Source organism: Nelumbo nucifera, chromosome 6 (assembly GCF_055504915.1).
Source record: "Nelumbo nucifera cultivar China Antique chromosome 6, China Antique-T2T, whole genome shotgun sequence".
Taxonomy (NCBI): Eukaryota; Viridiplantae; Streptophyta; class Magnoliopsida; order Proteales; family Nelumbonaceae; genus Nelumbo; species Nelumbo nucifera.
In genome coordinates, this window is record NC_142654.1 from 48461347 (window position 1) to 48482719 (window position 21373).

The window sequence follows — 21373 nt, forward strand, 5'->3', positions numbered from 1 at the left end:
AAGAGCGCCTTGTTGCCTAGGCGTCACCTTGACAACCATGCATCCTAATTCAAGAATCCAAGGTTCTGAGGAGTTCTAGGTTGTCTTAGGCTGCATTGTCTGCTATGCTTTGTTAGGATGACCATTTATCCATTGGCTTCACTTAGTTCCTTCAACATTTCATTAGTGTGTCAAGGGTGTGCACAAGGGGAAATAGGTGCAAATCCTAGGAACTAAGGCCCCTTTTGTGTCCTCAGGTTCACACTTGCACAATGTAGTCTATTCAGTGATTTAAAAGGCGCATCTTAGGTGCACCCAGGCATATAGGTGAGGCACATTTTAGGATATGCGCCTTGCCTAGGTCCTAGGTGCAGCACTTTCAAAAGGCGTGTGCCTGGTGCGCCTTGCACTTTAGCCCAAGTTTGTGCCTTTTGAAAATCTGTGCGTTTTTCTCTTTTTTTTTTGTGTTTAGCAGCCCCCAGACCCCTGGCCAAGCCCCTCGAGGCAAGCCCAAACAAGTCCAGACCAGGGTCTTTAATTCTTAATCTCTGTAAAAAAAGGTTTTATAACTTTGTCTTTTAAAAACATCTTTTATTAGGATGAATGAATGAGCAACATTAGCAAATATGGGGTTGCTGAGTGCAAGAATAGACACTTATAGGGAATGGGGTTGCTAAATGCAAAAATAGACACTTATTAGAGATAGCTCGAGCTCTACTATTTCAGCACAAGATGCCCAAGAACTATTGGTCTCAAGCAAACCTTATAGCCTCATATATGATAAATCGGGTGCTATCTAGGGTGTTGGGCATGAAAACACATTTTTTGTGCTTTGTCCTACTCTTGATGATTTCCCCTTCCTCTGAGAGTCTTTGGTTGCGTATGTTTCATCCATGTCAAGGATCCCATGATTTTATTGTTACTTTGTTTTATTTTTTTGTCACACTATACATGGATGCACACGGCCATCACAATGACTCCTATGTAATCTGATTTTTTCTTGTCTTTCCCTTCTAAACAATTCACACAGAATAGTGTAAATCATTACAGTTACATTGATGGTAAATGTGCTTTGAGTCATGGAGGAAAGACTTGCTGTGAGGATTGTTGTTGTTTGGTCTATAAATATTTTTTTGGGTATTCAGGATATGCATATATTGGTCTCTGGAATGAATAGTTGTTGTCAATTCAGCCACTTTTTGATTTTTTTTGTATAATTCTCGTGGTTATTATTTATTGGTGTTATTACACCTACATTTATACCCTATATTCTGGAATGTTGTTGGTATAGGTGTAAAATGGGCTGGACCGCCCATGGGTCAGCCTGGCTTGGCACAACATGGGCCTATATATATTGATAGAATTCAGGTATAGTGTTCTTATAACTCCAAATAATAATAAGAAGAAGAACCTATAGAAATAGTAGGGAGAAGAGAAGAAAAGAGAAGAGAAGAGAAGAAGAGAAAACTGTTCTGGTCGAACTAGAGAAGAAAGAATCAACTCTCTAGTCGGTTATTTATACCTTTCCAAACAAACCAGAATTACTCTTATGCCCTCACTTAAGTGAGTGACACATCATCTTGAAGGGATGAGAGATCCATCATATGGATGGCCGAACCCTGTAGGAAGGTTGGGCGAAATTTCAAAAATTTCTCTCTCCTATGTGGGAATCGCATTCTCTATTTTAGAAAACTGCATTTTCAAGGATCAATCTTGCACCTAAACCAGACCAGATCTGAAACCAAAAGGGAGTGGAGGGATATATCTAATACGAAGTAGTAATAACCTCCAATGAAGGTGTTCACGCCCAAGTTAAGATCCAAAGACTGATTCCACCAAAGATGACACGGTGCAGGATGAAGCAGAATCAGCAAGAATCTGATGGAGGGCTAGTGAGCACGATTTCAGATTACCTTTTCTGCCAAAAGGTAATATCAAGAACCCTTTTTGATCGCTCCCACAGGTGGAGATCGAACTGGTATGGCGGCAAGAGCAGGAGAGAAGGAGACAGTGCAGTCAAATTGTGTTATCTCTCTCTGGAATTCAGCAGTCAGTCAGATGATTTCTGTTGTGTCCTGAGGGTTCGCCTTGCTCTCCTATTTATAGCCTTAAAGAGAGGTTCTCCTAATCCCATTAGGAGTTTCCTAATCCAAATCTTGTATTTGGATCTGGACTCTCTTTAAGAGATAAGGGTAATCCCTTATCTTATTTGTAGATAAATATCAGCCCTCCTAATCTAATTAGGAGTTTCCTGATCCAAATCTTTATTTGGATCTGGACTCTCTGAGTGGATAGGGATAATCCCTTATCCTATCTGCTGATTTAAATCCCAGAACCGCCAATTTGAATTGGGCTTTAGGCCCATTAAGTTTATCTGCTCACTTACCCTCCAAACTGCTGCCCAGTTGGATATCCTTGTATGGTGTGGGACCCAAACATTGATCTACACATCAGCCACATGGGTTCAGCCTAGCCTCTATTACAAGGCCTGGACGAATTCACTGTAGGGGATAGTGAACCCCTGAGTCCATCACCATGGGCTCTTAATGGGCCCAACATTTACACTAAATGGTCATTGGGTCAAGCCACCTTATAAAAACCTAAGGACTATGGGCAGATGCAAGATTAGCCCATCAGGTATTACCTTCAATGGTCTTACACTTAACCTCTCAGCACATAATGATCAAATACTACCCAACAAGAGAGGACCTCTCCCTCGGCTACAAGGTACAATGCTATACTCTCTACTCACATGGATCCCGAGAATTAAAACCTTTTGCAAACATTTCGAAACCATAATATATATATATATATATATTTATATATCTATATAAATATATTTTGCAAAACAAATTTCAACGGTTGAAATCGACTGTCGGCAGTTTTGGTTTCCATCAGAGAGAGTGCATCCCCGATCATTCACTTTGTTCGACAAATGGGCTGATCCTGTCACTATAATCACCCACTCAGATGAATTCTCGGACTGTCCCAACATACCCAGGTTTTGACCCCCTCTAAGGATCTCACTGATTGGCATATCAAAGACAGCCCAATCCGACACCTAGTGTAGTATCATAATCGAGTCTAGGGGTCAGGTGTAACATTTCAGTTTTGCCCATCTATCTCCAAGGTTCAGGGCAATACTGGAGTTTTGGTCTGGTTTAGGGTTTCATGAAAACCTACACTGCATGTACCTCAGGTCTCACCCTGGTAGCTAAGGCAGGCCACCCTAACCCACTTGGCGGCACATCAGTGTCAGCCTTGGCAGGATAAATCTCTCCAGATCTATCCAACGGCTGTGAAGATTCTAAACTAACACGAGTCTCATATGTGTCCTGTTTAAGGGTATTACACTGAAACACACCATAATAACATGAATCAAATATGTACTTTAGTCATTTACATTAAATGTCATAATGTACATCATTCTGATTGGAGCTAAGGGCATACACTGTCTAACACATCTAACTTAAGATCTACTTGTAATTACATTTAACATATAACTTAATGTAAATTGCCTATACTACCCCTCTATAACCGACTTTTAACACTCCCCCTCAAGTTGGTGAGTATGTGTCATATAGTCCCAGCTTGTTACATATGTTGTCCACTCTTCCCCGACTCAACCCTTTGGTAAACAAATCTGCCATTGATTTCCTATGTTCACATATGTTGTACTTCTCCATTAAGCACCTTCTCACGTGCAAAGTGGCAATCAACTTCTATATGCTTTGTTCTTTCATGAAACACTGGATTAGAGGAGATATGAACTGTAGCTTGATTATCACAATATACCAATATACCTTCTAGGATCTTCAAACTCCTCACCTGCATCACTACTCAACTTGACATTTGGTTCCATGGGTGTTTCAGCTGGTCTGGCACCTAACAACCCTATCTCCTATAGCAGATCAAGAACATATTTCCTCTGGCACAGATTAATACCATTCTTGGACCTCACTACTTCTATCCCTAAGTATCTTAATTTGCCAAGATCCTTTGTTTGGAAGTGATCATGCAAGTAAGTCTTCAACCTGTCAATCCCTGATCTATCACTGCCAATGATAACAATATCATCTACATATACCACCAATAAGATCTTCCCAGCACTGGTGGACTCATAGCTGAATACAGAATGGTCAACCTAACATTGTTTCATGCCAAATTTCTTCACCACTTCATTGAATCTGCCAAACCATGCATGGGGGGATTGTTTAAGCCCATAAATAGCCTTCTTAAGTCTACATACCTTATCACCCTCCCCCTAGGCAACAAACCCTGGTGGTTGCTCCATGTACACTTCCTCAAGGAGATCACCATGTAAAAAGGTGTTCTTGATGTCAAGCTGAAACAAGGGCCAATCATACATAGCAGCAAGGGAGATCAGAACACGAACGGAGCCAATTTTGGCAACATGGGAGGTTTGTGTAATCGATACCATACAATTGTGAATAACCTTTGGCAACTAACTAAGCTTTCAACTGCTCAACATTCCCATTAGGCAAATATTTAACAGTGTACACCCACTTACAGCCTACAACATGCTTACCAAGCGGAAGAGTGGTGAGGTCCCACGTATGAGTACGAGTCAGGGCTGGGAGTTCTTCCTCCATTGCTTGGTGCCACCCTAGAGAAGTGAGAGCTTCCTAGACATCCTTGGGAACAAAGACAGAGGATAACATAGAAACAAACTGGCGATGGGAAGCCGAAAGGTGAGATACAGAAACATAATTGGAAATGGAGTGAGAGTGCAATTGAGTTTACCTTTCCGCAAAGCAATAGGAAGATCAAGGTCAGAAACAGGGGGTGGGGTTGGAGTGGGAACAACTGCCGGATCTGTCGACGGTGACAAAGCTGGGGGAGGAACTGGTACCTGACTATGTGTATACACTTGCCGGATGGGTGGTCGTTCAGCAGGAAGTTGCACTGGAGGCAAAGACTTGGTCACAATTGGAACAAGAGGAACGGGGTCCTCAACAGGAACTAGAAGAGGAGGTGATGGACGAGAAGAAACATCTAACCCGGAGAAAAAAGGAAGACTCAAAGAACGTAACATCAGGACACACAAAAAAACGCCGGGAACTTGGGTTATAACACTTATACCCTTTTTGAGTCCTGGAATAGCCAAGGAAGATACACTTAGCGGATCGAGCATCTAACTTGTCAATTTCAGGCCCAAGATTATGAACAAAACACACACACCCAAATACCCTAGGAGTAAGAGGAAAAGGAGACAAAGTAGGAAACAAAACGGAGAATGGAGAATGACCTTCAAGGATAGACATTGGCATGCAATTAATAAGGAAGCAAGATTGAAGCACAACATCACTCCAAAAGTGTTTGGGAACATTCATATGATGCAAGAGGAAGCGAGCAGTTTCCAAAAGGTGACGGTTCTTTCTCTCAGCCACCCCATTTTGTTGAGGGGTGTAGGTACACGAGGTTTGATGGATAATGCCATGTTGTTCCAAATATTCTTGAAATAGTGTGTAAAAATACTCGTGGCCATTATCAGAACGACGAAATTTAATGTGTACACCAAATTGATTGCGAATCTCAACATAAAATTTTTGGAAGATAGAAAACAATTCACTCATTTCTTTCATAAGGTAAAGCCATGTCATCCTTGAATAATCATTAACAAAAATTACAAAGTACTTGTAACCATTATAAGACTACTCTGTTTGGACCTCAGATGTCCGAATGGACTAAAGAAAAAGGACTCGACATACGACTATCAACTCTAGGATTAAAGGGAACACGATGATGTTTCCCAAATTGACACGACTCACAATTCAAAGTAGAGAGACGACTCAACGTGGGAACAGGTAACTGGAGAGCTTTAAGAGATGGATGACTAAGTTTGCAGTGCCACTGAAGAGGAGAAAGAGATGTCTGAAGGGCTGTTGTCGAACCACCTCCATCAAGATAATACAGTCCACCAGCTTCATGCCCTCCACCAATCTTCATTCCCGTCTTGAGATTTTGAAACACACAAGAAGGGTAAAAAGTGATAGAGCAATTAACATACTTGGTCAATTTACTAACAGACATCAGGTTAAAGGGAAACTTGGGAACATATAAAACTGAGGATAGGGATAATGAGTCTGTGTCAACATTACCAACACCACATATGGAAGATGTAGAACGATTGACAAGAGTAACAGATTGTGATGTAGAGGATGGAGAAAGGGATGAAAACACACCTGGAGTCCCAGTCATATGAACGGAAGCTCCAGAATCTATAATCCAATGGGAGGGTTTGGATGCCAGACAAGCCATACCTGAGTGTGCAAGGTAGCCGTATTCTGCTAAGACATACCCTAAATGAACCGCTCATACTCATCCCGTGAAACACTCATCATCTCCTTTCTGGAGGCATCTGTAGATGTAAAAGGTATCTGATCAGTTTACTGAGATTCCTATCTCGAACCACCACCAGTTACGGCTGCATGATTTTCCCAGGTCAAAGGTGGGCCATGTAGATCGTAACAGAAGTTGATAGTATGTCCCTCCATACCACAATGTGTACCCCTCCTCTAACCATTACTACGTCCTCTACCACGGGTTCCTCCTGAGTCTTGACCTCCAACACGACCACCACCATGACTTTACATGCCACCACCACCACGACCATACATGGGTCCACCACCACTACCACGACCAGTCTGACCTTCCAGAGCTCCTCCTCTAACTCCACGGTCTCTCCCTCTCGTTACTACAAATGCAGACCTATCTGATATAGTGGAGTTCTTTGTGGGTCCAATTGAGATCCTCCGGAGACGAGCAAACACTTCCTCAAGAAAGGGAAGAGTAGACCCACCTAGTATCTGTGCTCTTACCGGTTCATTTTCAGATTTCAACCCTACTAAAAATCTGGTCACATCCAACTGCTCTCTCTGTTGTTGCTAAATTTTGATTTCAGGTGTAAGAGGATGATGCACAATCAACTCATTTCGCAGATTTCTCATACTAGCATAATAGTCCTCAAGACTCTGATTCCCTTGTTACAAATTGAAATACTTTTGGTACAGTTGGTAAACCCTAGTAGTGTTGTGTTATCCAGAATAAAGCTTCTTTGCCTGATCCCAAACCTCCTTGGCTGTATCTAAAAACATGAAGTTCACGCTGATTGTGGGTTCCATACTATTCCATAGCCATATCATAATTTGCGCATCCTCTTGCTCCCACTCATCATATCCTTGAGAATCAGTTGAGGGTTTATCTTCCCTCACATGCTTCATGTGGTAAAATAAAGAGGAAGAGAAGAAGAAATAAAGAGGGAGAGAAGAAGAAAAACTTCTGTATTGATAATGTGTTGATAAAACATGTTGAGCATTCAACTTAAATAAGAAAAGATAGGAGAGACAAACTCCTAGAATCTCTCTCAATTAGGGATTGATCAAATCTTTCCCTTAGTCCTAGGATATGACTTTCCTAATTTTATTCAAATCTAATCTTTCCTAAATTTATTCAAATTTGTAATCAATCAAATTAAATCTTTCTAAATTTGCAGCAAATCATATCTTTCTTAATTTGCCGCAAATCCTATCTTGCCGACACTTCACTTTCTTCTTAGCTTTCAGAAAAACTTCAACAGATTTAGCCCAAGGCACATAATTCTCACCATTCAGTTTGATAGATGTCATTTGCAGATTCAGATAATCAGAAGGGACCATCACCCTAGACTTGCATTCACTGCTGTCTCCCATGACTGCACAAGGAAAAAGGAAAGAAATTCTACCACTAGTTTGTCACTCCACTTCACTAATTAGTCACCACACTACACATCGACTAATTATTACTAGGGTACCTACTACCATAGGTTTCAGCAACAACACTCACTGTTGTTCACCACTTTCAGCAACAACACCACTGCTGTCTTCCACTTTCAGCACCATAAACCATCACAATACACCTCATGAACAGGGAATTTGTCACTCCACTTCACTAATTAGTCACCACACATGAACGACTGATTATTACTAGGGTACCTACTATCATAGGTTTCAGCAACAACACTTACCGTTGTTTACCACTTTCAGCAACAACACCACTGTGAATAGGTCTCAGTTACACTGTCCCATATCTCCTTAGCCGAAGACATCCAGAGATAGTGCTGGCTTATATGAGGTTGCATAGAGTTGACTAACCATCCTATAACAGTATAGTTCTCTTGCATCCATCTTTCAAATTCAGGGTCTGCCTCTTCGGGTTTCACCTTGCTGCCTGTGAGATACCCGAGTTTTCCTCTACTACAAACATAGATTTTTATGGACTGTGCCCAAGCAAGATAGTTCGTCCCATCTAGCTTAATTGTGGTAACACCCGTCAAAACGGAATCTATTGGAGCAGGTCCAGAAGCTGGCACCTGCTTGAACTCACTTCCATATGTCTCCATTAATCAAACGGAAATCAAAGAACAGAAAATTTTGACTATGTGAACTTACTTGAAGTCAACTTGGGTGCTTGAAAAGCTAGGGTTTTGCTCCGTCCAGCAGATGGGCGGGAGAGAGAAGACACAGCCGCACCTACCAGAGTAACCCAAACTCTTCCAAACCTGAACCGCCCTCCTTTAGCAGTCACAAGACACCTTCCAAGCACAAAGCGCCACACCTAAGCTTCACCTTTCCTGGTAACTCGAAAATCTCTAGTCGGCTAGGGTTTCGGGCAGCAGCAAGACAGCATCGCTTCTTGGCAAAAACTGGCTAGAACTAAACTCTCCAAACCCTTCTACCAACCAGGCAAGTGATTCTCTATACTATAGAGAACCTATCTCTCTATACACTCTCTTGATTTTAGAGTGTACAGGAACAAAAGAAAAAAGAAGAAAGAGGAACTGAACCCGCTCTGATACCAAGATGAGAATCGGTCCTCTAATATCAGGTTTAAAATCAGTGATTAACAGTACAAATCAGATCTGAATGATAGTGCAAGAGCTGTGTATGTCGAAGAGAAGAGGTAAGAGAAGAAGAAGTCGAATTAGTCTTCCTTCTCCTCTAACCCTATTTTTTATTAATCTCTAAAACAAATTGATGATGACAAGTATACCCTTAAGTGGGCGGCCAACTTGGCAGTTACATAAAGAAAATAAAATAAGAACAAATAACAGGCCCATTAAGTGAGGCCCATCAACATAAAATAAAAGATAAAATAAAGGATATCACATAAGAGGCTGTTAGGGCCCATTCGGCCCAGTCTCTTTACAGTACTAATCTTGTGATTCTGTTCAATGGGTGTATCAGCTGGCTTAACACCTAACTTTCCAGTTTCCGCCAACAGATCTAGAACATATTTTCTCTAAGAGATAAAGATCCCCTATTTAGATCTAGCAACCTCAATACCCAAAAAATACTGTAGTGTACCAAGGTCTTTCACCTCAAACTCTTGATGAAGGAGCTGTTTGAGGGACTCAATCTCAGCACTATCATTTCCTGTCACTACAATATCATCCACATATACAGCAAGCAGGGTCAGAGAGGAGTCCACCCTCTTAATGAACAGTGTATGATCTGACTGGGCCTGTACATAACCGAACTTTCCAAGGGCTAATCTGTATCTATCAAACCAGGCTCTAGGTGACTGCTTCAAACCATACAATGCCTTGTTCAGTCGGCAAACCTTCTTACCTGTCTCTGTATCATAGAATCCAGGAGGCAAGTGCATGTAGACCTCTTCTTGTAAGTCTCCATTCAGAAAAGCATTTCTAACATCCATCTGGAACAAGGGCCAAGAATGATTTGCTGCAAGGGATAACAGAACTCGGATGGTGGTCATTTTGGCTACTGGGGCAAAGGTCTCCAAGTAGTCTATACCATAAGTCTGGGTGAACCCCTTTGCAATCAGCCGGGCTTTGTACCTTTCAATGGAGCCATCAGCATTATGCTTCACAGTGAATACCCATCTACATCCAACCGGTTTCTTTCCTTTGGGTAGGTCAACCAGTGCCCAAGTATTATTTTTCAACAGGGCATCCATTTCGACTTGCATTGCATCTTTCCACTCTGGAACTGATAAGGCTTCTTGCACTGTTCTTGGAATAGGGACATTGGCAATGGAAGTGAGATAGGACCGGTAAGAGGGAGATAGGCGATCATAGGATAAAAACTGTGAAATGCAGTGAGCTGTAGATGTGGTGCAATGCCGTTTCCCTTTGTGGATGGCAATAGGGAGATCAAGGTCATCCACAGGAGGGGAAGTGGCAACAGTGGAAGGTGTCTCAGTGGGCTCTGGGACTGTAATACCAGGATCTGGAGCCTTAGAAGGAACTGGAGCTGGCCTAGACTGCCGATGACTAGGATCAACCTGCCTGCATCGCCTGTGATAGACTCTCAACTCCTGATCCCTCTGACCACCCTCACCACTACAGCCTTCATCACCCAGTGGAATAGGTAAAAAAACAGCCCCACTCCCACTGCGCTCCCCTTGAGGAAAGAGACTCAAAATCCCACTCTCACTGCGCTCCCCCTGAGGAAAGAGACTCAAAATCCCACTCTCACTGCTCTCCCCCTGAGGAGAAACCCTAGGATAATAGGGTGTCTCCTCAAAGAAGGTGACATCCATGGAGACAAACTTTTTCCCTGAAACAGGATCATAGCAGCAATAACCCTTTTGAGTTTGTGCATAACCGAGGAAAATGCATTTGGAGGCCTTAGGTTCAAACTTGGAATGATGGGGCTCGAGAAGCTGAACAAAACAGGTACAACCAAAGGTTTTAAGGGGAACGGTGAACAACTCCTCGTCTGGGTATAGAAGGGAAAAAGGGGTTTTCATATCAAGAACCCGGGAAGGAACCCGATTAATGAGATATACTGCCGTGAGGATAGCATCACCCTAGAAGCGAATAGGTACATTGGAGGTAAACATAATGCTTCTAGCCACCTCCAAGATGTGCCTGTTCTTCCTTTCTGCAACCCCGTTCTGCTGCGGTGTATGAGGGCAAGTGCTCTGGTGAATTACTCCATGGCTAAGGAGGTAGTAGGTCAATGGTTTAGCAAAGTATTCCTTTGCATTATCAGATCTAAGAACTTTGATTTTGGCCCCAAACTGAGTGAGAATCATCTGATGGAAGTTTTGGGTCAGAGCAGGAACCTCATCCCGAGAACGCATAAGATAAACCCAAGAAAACCGGGTATGGTCATCAACAAACAATAGAAAATATCTGTACCCACCCATAGAAGAGATGTGATATGGCCCCCAAACATCAGTATGCACAATACCAAAAGAATAATTACTCCTTTTATGACTCAAAGAATAAGAAGTTCTACAATGTTTGGCAAACTCACAACTCTCACACCTCAACTTTGACAACTCAACAGACTCAAATAAAGCAGGAAACAAACTCTTCAAGGACCGGAAAGACAAATGACCTAATCGATTATGCCAAAGCATAACCGGACTCACAAACTGAGAAACAAAGGACTTCTTATCCACTGGCTCTTCCCGACGAGAACTCTCTCCAAGCAGATAGATCCCATTCGTCTCACGGCCAGTCCCACCTTCCTCGTCTCCAACTCCTGAAAAACACATTGGTCAGGGAAAAAGGTTACTGAACAGTTCATATGTTTGGTAATACTACTGATTGAAAGCAGGTTAGTATCAAGCTTAGGAACATGCAAGACAGAAGATAAAGAGATAGTATCCGATAACTTGATGTCACCCTTGCCCGAAATGGGAACAAGAGAGCCATCAGCAATGGATACTCTATCTCTGCCGGAGGACAAGTGATAAGTAGTGAACAATGATGGCAAGCTAGTCATATGGTCGGATGCACCTGAATCTATTACCCAACAGCGTTCAGTATTACCTGGAGCTGAAGCATGGTAAGCTGAGGCTCGAGTACCTGAATGTGCAAATGCAGATGTGGCAGGAGCTGATGGTGACTGAGATGGCTGAGCTGAACTCCCAACTTCCTTTTCCAACTGTATGAGGGCAGCCCGAACCGCGGCTAAGGTCTCTAGGGATGTGCCTTTTGTGCCTGATGAGGATGCTGAATCAGTGTTCACAGCCACATGAGCATTACCCTTCTTATTTCTTAGTTTTGTTGGGACCAAAAGAGGATGTAGCTTCCAACTTCCTTCTTCCTGCCCCTTTCTGGATCACCCCCTCACTTAGGTTTAACAACTGTCAGGGTTGGGGAAGGGGGGTGAGGTTGCATCATGACTTTCCTCCTGGTCTCTTCACTATGCACCAAGGAGTATGCTTGAGAGAGGGTCACACTATCTCTGGTCAGTATCTGTTGCCGCACAATGTCATATTCTGAATTCAGGCCAGCCAGAAACTCAAACACCCTATTTGTCTCGACTTGCTTTCTGTGAGTCTGTGCATCTTTGGGACTCTTTCACTCAAGGATCTCTAGATAGTCAATCTCATGCCACAAGGATTTCAAGGTAGAGAAGTAGACAGAAACTGGCTTCTCTCCTTGTTTAAGACTGTTTGCCTCACACTTCAGTTCATAGGCTCTGGCAACATTAAGGGGTTGGGAATAGGTTTCTTTCACAACATCCCATATATCCTTGGCTGTCTTTGCCCACAAGTAATTTCGGCTGATATGTGGCTACATAGAATTACACAGCCATGCCATAACCAAATAGTTCTCTTGAACCCACTTGGTGTACATTGGGTCCTCCTTGGAAGGTTCTTTCACATCTCCCAAGAGGTAACCCAGTTTTCCCCTTCCCCCAATAGCCATCATGGCTGATTGGGCCCATTCCAAGTAATTTGACCCATCAAATCTCACAGTTGTAATCTGAAACCCAATTTCAGATACACTACCATAACTGCTGTTCCCAAAACTACTTTCTCCCTGATTTTTAAACTCCATCTTTGGTCAAGAATCAGTAGCTACAAACTGTTAAGAGTCATTACACCAGAAAACAACACTTGGACAGTCGATCACAATCAGAAAATAGTATAGAATCAATGCAGGTCTGATCTGAAGCCAATCTGTAATCACGGTATATGCATGAACTAGTGCAGGTCTGATCTGAAACCAATCGGCAATCACAGTATATGCATGAAACCAGTTCAAATCTGATATGAAATCAATCGGCAATCATAGTACCAAGCAGTCCGTACAAGTTTTATCCCCTAGAAGAGCTCGAAGCCAAAAATAGGTCTGAAACCAGCTTAGAGAGCAATCTGAGATGCTGGAGCAGAATTAGGGTTTTAATCGTAGGTCTGAAATAAGTGCTCAGCCGCACTTTCCAAGCAGTCCGTACAGTTAGGACCTGTCGTAGGGTCAATGTGAAACCCTAAAACTGATCACTTCCAAGAAGATAAAGAGGGTTCGACCCAACAGTCAAACCCTAGATTAGAGAGAAAAACCCTAAAGCAGTTTGACCTCTCCTTCTTGATAGGTCCAACCTATCTCGACTAATAGCAGTCTCTGGAAACTAAATAAAACTTACTCAAAGAATGCTGTTCGCTGCCTTCCAGGGTTGCCTAAACCCTAGCCTTCGCTGCTTCTTCCTGATTACCAAAACTCTGCAAGCCGTGGCAAGTCCTCAACAGCTGCGAAACTCTCCTGGTAATCTCCAAGAATCAGCCGACGAATACTGCTTCATAAGCTTCCAACCCTAGCTGGTTCTCATGTGGTCGGCTGGACTAGACACACATGAGAAGCCCTAGATAGGCTCTGATACCAAGTAGAAGATCAAGACTGCAATTAGCCTTGAACCCTAATAGATTTTAGGTTAAGAAAAGTAGAAGAAAAGTGAGAGGAAGGAGAAAAGAGAGAAGAGGAATAGGAGAACACAAAGGTTTGAAAGAAGGGACAAATTCTAACACACCTGCTGCCACCACTCTCTTAGTATTTATAGGTTATGTTCAGTACATAGAGAAAAGGACAGATCTGCCCTTAGTACTCACATGACAAATAAAGTAAATAAAAACTGAAATAACAAACTGACCCCAACTGACACTACCATGACTGAAACAAATAATTACACATACTGTCCTACGAACACAGTGGGGACCACAGCCGTGGGGCTCACATCAGTGTTCTCTACACCTATTAATTTACATCTGAATAAATCCTATACATTTCGTCAAAAAAAATTATTTACAGACCGAATTGAATAGAATAATACAGCAGGGTGCGCAGATTCTTGGTGCCAAAATAGATTTTGATTTCCACCATACAAACAACCCAAAATTCAAGAAATAAAGATAGAACAATTCTGTAATTATTGCAGATAAATAAAGAATTAAATTTTTTAGACCATACGCCCAAAAACTGGGAACCAATTCCCAAAAACACTGCAAACTGTGCAAATCGGGTAGAACCGATTCTGCCCATTTGCGTAGGTTCAAATCAGGTTTGATTTGGTTCAAGATTAAACCTGGCTGTGATACCACTAAAGGAATGAGAGATCCGTCATATGGATGGCCTAACCATGCATGGTGGTTGGGTGAGATTTCAAAAATTTTCTTTCTCCCATTCGCGAATTGTATTCCCATAATTTAGAAAAGCTGCATTTTTCAAGGTTCGTTCTTGAAACAAAACCGAACCAGATCTGAAACCAAAAGGAAGTAAGTAGGGATATACCTGATACGGAATAACAATAACTCCCAATGTAGGTGTTCACGCCCAAAGAGGTGACCAAAACCCGCCTCCACTGAAGATGACACAGCTTATGGTGAGGCAGGATCAGTAAGGTGGTTCTTCAGCAAGAACCCTAATTCTTCAGCAAGAATCACACAAGGGGTTGGTGAGCACGACTTTAGATTGTTTCTTCTAGCAAGAAACAATATCAAGAACTATTCTTGATCAGATCCAAAAGTGGAAATCGAACTGGGTAGGGGCAGCAAGAACTGGAGGAGAATTCTACAGATTGCTGAGTGTATAAAACTGGTGAATTCACCCCCTATTTATAGTTTTCTTTGGATCAACTTCCTAATCCAATTAGGAAGGAGTTTCTTGATCCAAATCTGATATTTGGATCTGGACTCTTAAGTGGATAAGACATATCTTATCCTCTTGCTGATCCTAATTAGCTTATAAACCAAATTTGCCCCATTTAATTAAGTCACTTAAGCCCAGTTTGAAATGGGCTTTAGGCCCATTAAGTCATATAACTCATCCCTTTTATATGCTGGTTAGTTTGGCTCTCTTTGTATGGCGTGGGACCCTAGCATTGATCTCCACAAAAGCCATATGGGTTCAGCCCAGCCTCTGTTACAAGGCCTAGCCGAATTCACTGCTGAAGGCAATGAACCCTTGAGCCCATCAGTATGGGCTCTTAGCAGGCCCAACATTTACACTAAATGGTCCCTGGGTCCAACTACCTTATGAAGGCCCAAGGACTATGGACTTATGTGAGATTAGCCCATCAGGCATAAACCCTAGATGGTCTTAAACTTAACCTCTCAGCCCGTAATGATCAAACACTGCCCGACAAGAGAAGACCTCTCCCTTGTCTGCAAGGTACAGTGTTGCACTCTCTACTCACTTGGATCCGGGGAATTAAAACCTTTGGCAAACATTTTGTGAAACCATAATATATATATATATATATATATATATATGTATATATCCATATAAATATATTTTGCAAAACAAATCTCAACAAGTTTGAAATCAACTACCGGCACTTTAGGTTTCCATCAGAGAGAGTGCATTCTCCGATCATTCACTTTGTCCGACAAAGGGGCTGATTTTGTCACTATGATCACCCACTCAGGTGAATTCTCAGACTGCCCCAACATACTCAGGTTTTGACCCCCGCTAAGGATCTCACTGATTGGCATATCAAAGACAGCCCAATCCAACACCTAGTGAAGTACCATAATCGAGTCTAAGGCTCATGTGTAACTTTCCAGTTTTGCCCATCTGTCTCCAATGTCCAGGGCATAACTGGAAAATGGTCCGGTTCAGAGTTTCAATCAAACCCACACTACATGTGCTTTGGGTCTTACCCTGGCAGCTGAGACAAGCCACCCCAACCTTCTTGGCAGTACACTAGTGTTAGCCTTGGATATACCTCCCCAGGTTTATCCATCGGCTGTGAAGATTCTAAACTAACACGAGTCTCATAAGTGTCCAATTTAAGGGTATTACACAGGAACACACCATAATAACATGAATCAATTATGCACTTTATTCATTTACAATAAATGTCAATAACATCAATCTGATTGGAGCTAAGGGTTGTCTAACACCCTCTACAGCCGACTCTAACATATATAAAAGAAAATTCTTGTCCGGCCCCTCTCTTCACTTTTGTGCTGTACTGGCATGGCATGCTAAAGTGTAGGCAGCACAACCAAAGTGGGCTGTGCTGGCCCGGGTTACGCCTAAAGCTGTTGGTCCATTGCCATTATGGTCATCCTACTACCTAATGATTGCCTTGGATTTACTGTATGGCCTACTACTATTTTAGTTCTGGAATATATGCCAACAAGTGGATGTGCACATCCTGATTCCTTCTGAAGCTTCCCATGAATTTGTTTGTGTTTATCCTGCATCTTTTATTACTTTGCAGTATTTGATAGATGCCCTTATCTTATTTCTTAATTCTTTTTTTTTTCTTGAAATCTGTATACTTTTTCTCTATTATTTTTGCTCCAAAGCTTTTTTCTTTATTTTATACTTTATGGTATGCTTATGGTATTTGAATTCCATATGACTATCAAGTATCAGATAGAGAGAATTATGGGGCAAAAAAAAAAAAAAAAAGAATAGAAAAAAGTAGCACTTACGAATCACTTTGTGATGTTTAGGTTGCTGCTGCATGTGCACTTGCTGCACACAAGTTACGATGTCCTGTCCGAATTTACCTCAACCGCAAGACTGATATGATAATGGCAGGAGGACGACATCCTATGAAAATAAACTACAGTGTGGGATTCAAATCCAATGGGAAGATCACAGCCCTACACCTTGATATATTAATTAATGCTGGTATATCTGAAGATATCAGCCCAGTCATGCCACACAACATGTTGGGAGCATTGAAGAAGTATAATTGGGGAACTTTGTCTTTTGATATAAAGGTCTGTAAGACAAACCACTCAAGTAAGTCAGCAATGCGGGCTCCTGGTGAGGTACAAGCATCATTTATTGCTGAGGCTGTGATTGAGCATGTGGCATCTTTTCTTTCCATGGATGTCAATACTGTCAGGAACAAGAATGTTCACACATTTGAGAGCCTCAAGTTATTCTATGAAAATAGTGCTGGGGAGAGTTTTGAGTACAATTTGATTTCAGTTTTGGATAAATTGACTGCATCTTCAAATTTCCACCGAAGGGATGCAGAAATAAGGCAGTTCAATAGTTGCAGCAAATGGAAGAAAAGGGGAATTTCACTAGTTCCAATTGTGCATGAAGTGACAACGAGGCCAACCCCAGGGAAAGTAAGCATTCTCCCTGATGGGTCAGTAGTTGTTGAAGTTGGAGGGATTGAACTGGGCCAGGGGCTCTGGACAAAGGTGAAGCAGATGGCTGCATTTGCTCTCAGTTTAGTACATTGTGATGGAAGCAGAGACCTCTTGGATAGGGTGCGTGTTATCCAGGCAGACACCTTGAGCTTAGTGCAAGGGGGCTTTACTTCTGGGAGCACCACGTCAGAGACAAGCTGTGAAGCAGTTCGCCTTTGCTGCAATGTGTTGGTAGAAAGATTAATCCCTCTCAAGGAAAGGTTACAGAAGCAGATGGGAACAGTTTCGTGGGATATGTTAATTCTCCAGGTAATTTTGCATTTGAAATTGTTTTTCTGGATATTCTCATGTCTTGATGAACATGAAAAAGGTGTTAATCTATGTTACCAATGCACACATTCAGGGTAATCTGTTAGCATGATTTGGTTGGCTCAACCTAGGGCATCAAATGATTTCAATCATTTAATTCATGCATTTGATGGCCAAGTTATCTGTTATCTCATGTAAGTGGGATCCACTTACAACCTTGATTTGTGCAATTGTGCTGAATGCTTACAGTCATCTGATATAGTAAGGGGGGTGTACCAACAACCTTATGATTAACATATCAAAACAAGTTTCTGCCTTTCTCTCCTTTTGAGGGCTGCTAGTTTGTAATTTCTTCAATGACTGGTATTCATAAGAACTTGTTTTGATCATAAGGAAATATTACCTAAACCTGAATTACAAGGCAGCACAAACTATGCTAGTCCAAAAATATTAAATGTGGCATTGTGATTGCCATTTGTCATATCCAGATGTTGATATGTTAATCATAAGAACAAAAATTTCTACGATTATGCATGACCATAGTTTTCAAGGTGCCAAGGCGAGGCTGGGTGACTGGGGGCGCCTTGTTGCCTAGTCGCCTAGGCGATGGATTTTTTTAATGTTAAAAACATAGATCCTAGGGTAGTTCCCTAGGTACCATATCCATATTTCTTTAATAATTATTCATGATTTTCATAAGAAAAGTATAAATTTCATATTAAAGTATAGAAAATCAACATATTCATGAGAAGAAAAGGAAGAAGGAAAATAAAATTCGAAAAATATAGGGGCTGAACCCTTATTTTTGTTATAGGAAAGGAAGAAAATAAAAAGTATTGGTCATAGTAGTAGTAGAAGAAGAATATATGGAAGAGGAAAATGTGCTGATTAGATAAAATTTTAAGTTCTTCCTTACTTATTGGTTCAGGTTTTTAAGTCTTTGAGGGTTCAATACAGCATTTAGCAATGTTTGTGTTGATTAAACCCTAATAAATAAGAAAATAATAAAAAGAAATTAGTATATAAACACACAAAATGATTATTTTAGTTTAATAATGTCTATTTTATAATTATAATCTCAAAAAAGAATGAATAAAAAAGCATTTTATAGTAGGAAGTGGAAAACTTCCTGGCAATTAGGCAAGGCGAAACTCAAAGGGCGCCTTGTCGCCTAGGCGCCGCCTTGACAACTATGTGCACGACATAAAAATTGTAGTATTCCACAAAATGACAGGAAAAATCACTAGAATAATTACTCCCTTAAAGAAGATTCTATAGAGCTTAAATCAGAAATCAAATGCCAAGAAAGATTCAAAATGACAATCATAACAAAGACGGGGACCAAATCGTGTTCTAAAAGTTTCCAAAAACCGACAAATCGTGGACTGAAACTGAACAGAGCAGTCATCAAGCCTCAATAGAGAAACAAAGAAAAACCACAGTATATTCCTGATAATGTCTTTACCAATCAAATTAACTAGATTTGGAGAATTAAAACTTACATGATTTCTAAATTTCCATGATTAAAAATGATAATTCCAGCCCCACTTGAAAGACTCCATATTATTTTAGTTTACCCCTAAAGATTAGTATGCCAAAACATAGTTCAGAAGGTCAAGAATTCCCTTGCCATCAACCAGCCTTAGACTAATTTACATTCACTTAAAACATATTTACAGGATTACAGCTTAGATACCCTTGACAGGGACTAAATAGTAAATAGAAATGAAAATAAATTGCTTATTAACAATTGTGCTACTATGTGACACATTACACTTACATGGTATGTAACATTACCCTTCATCTGTATTTCCTTCAAATTATTATATTGTAAGACATAATCATTCATAAAATTAAATTTTAGTTGGGGTAAATTGCTGAAACCTTGAAATTTCTGACAGTTGCTGAAACTTCCCCTGCTTTTTCCTAATAGCAGTCAACTCCCTTGAAGTTTCTGACTCCATTGCATATACACCTCTGTAATGTTGATCTTAAAATCATAACAGAAGATACTGATGTCACGCTCCAATGTTTTAAGATGTCAAGGTTGCCCTTAATTGATAAGATAGAGTTTTTTCTGACAAAAATACCCCCAACACAAAGGATCCATTCAGCGGAAGTTGCTGTTCACCGTCTACGTCTCACCTGGACATTGGACCAGATTCACTGCTCCTCTAAACTCTTCTCCTCTCTCTCTCTCTCTCTCTCCCCCTTTCTTTCCCCCACCTCTCCGTTTTCTTCACTCCTATTCATTGTCCCCAATCTCTCTGTCTATCTATCTCTACCTCTCTTTTCTTCTTTTTTGGCTGAAGTCACTAATACCAATAGGGATAGAACAGGCTTTGCTTGGATTAAAAAGTTAATTTATTAATAATTTCCAGTTTACCACCCAGAGACTGGATTTCCTTTTTCTCTTAAATGGAACCACTGAAATCTTTCAAGATCCCTAAAGCTCATTTTGGGCTTAGGGTATCTTCTTTTTTTATCCTTTTCTTGGTGTTTGCTTCTTACGGTGACCATACTAGATTCCACCACCAGCTCTCTTATGGTTATACTAAATAAAATTCTTTCCCTTGAGAAGCCAAGCTGATGTGCCCACTTCCTCCCATGGAAAATGGGAAAAAGGAAAACTTGTGCTTTAGAATTCAGGGAAAGAAGAGATGAATAGGGACAAGTATGATTGAAACCAACCAATTCAGGTTCTATCAATACACATTTCTGCAACTCAAAATCCAGAATGTCATAGCCTAGTCTTCTCGGTTTTTTTTTTCCTATAACCATCAAATGAATGACTAATTTACTCTTCTCAGGATAGAGAATATTGAAAGAATGGGAGGAAATAAAATTAAAAAACTGAAATAAGAAATATCTTTATGGGCTTTTACAGACATAGATCAACAAAGGAAAACTCCACTATGTCTTGGTCCTTCTGCATTGTCTTCTCCTCCAACCACAAGTAGCTGTTCAACCCACTTCTCGTCCTAAACATGATGACAACATATATAGAGTACAGCTTGAGGAACATCCCACATCATATAAACCAGCAACTCATCAACAAAGATGGTCTGGGGGGAAAAGTACGGTCCGAACAGGATAGTATTGTATCTCTCTAACCTGTCGATCCAAGTATACATTAAGATTTAAACTAATGTAAAATTACAAAGATACCCCTGTTTACATAAGGGGAGAATAGGAGACTGAATAAAGACCAAAAGGGCCCTTACATAATAGACTTTAACAGTCCCCCTCATTCTGGAGCATATACATCCTAAAGCTCCAGCTTGTAATAAATATAATCCATCCTTGTTTGATTCAAACTCTTGGTGAATAGGGGAGGTTTCAGCAATAAGTAGGGCAAGTTTCAGCAACTGTGAAACTTCAGGGGAGGTTTCAGCAATTTACCCTTTAGTTATTATGCAATTTTCTTATCTAAATTTTTATGGGAGCATTTTATAATTTGTTTTTAATTTTTGAAAGCAACATTAAGTAAACATTTCTACCAATAAAAAGGAAAAGGAAGTTGGCTTCCATATATTGGCCTTTGATATTTTATACATTTGATTTGCGCCAAAAAATGGATTAAAGATCAATAACAAAATTTTCCTCAATATATTATTCTGAAATATAGGTGCCATTACATGGTCTAATGGTAAAATCTTTGACTGGCATGCATTTGATTTGTGTGAAACAAATGCCAAATCTTAGC

General features: G+C 40.8%; 1 protein-coding gene across 7 annotated transcripts in view; it reads left to right on the plus strand.

The window, feature by feature from the left end:
• The window catches only part of LOC104590647 (abscisic-aldehyde oxidase-like), a 91177-nt gene that overhangs the window by 49614 nt on the left and 20190 nt on the right, over nucleotides 1-21373 (plus strand). For all 7 annotated transcript variants that reach the window (XM_088889828.1, XM_019196550.2, XM_019196549.2 and 4 more), the window contains one exon: nucleotides 16702-17667. In XM_088889828.1, the coding sequence (XP_088745954.1) occupies nucleotides 16702-17667 (966 nt within the window). The remainder of the gene's footprint in view (nucleotides 1-16701; nucleotides 17668-21373) is intronic.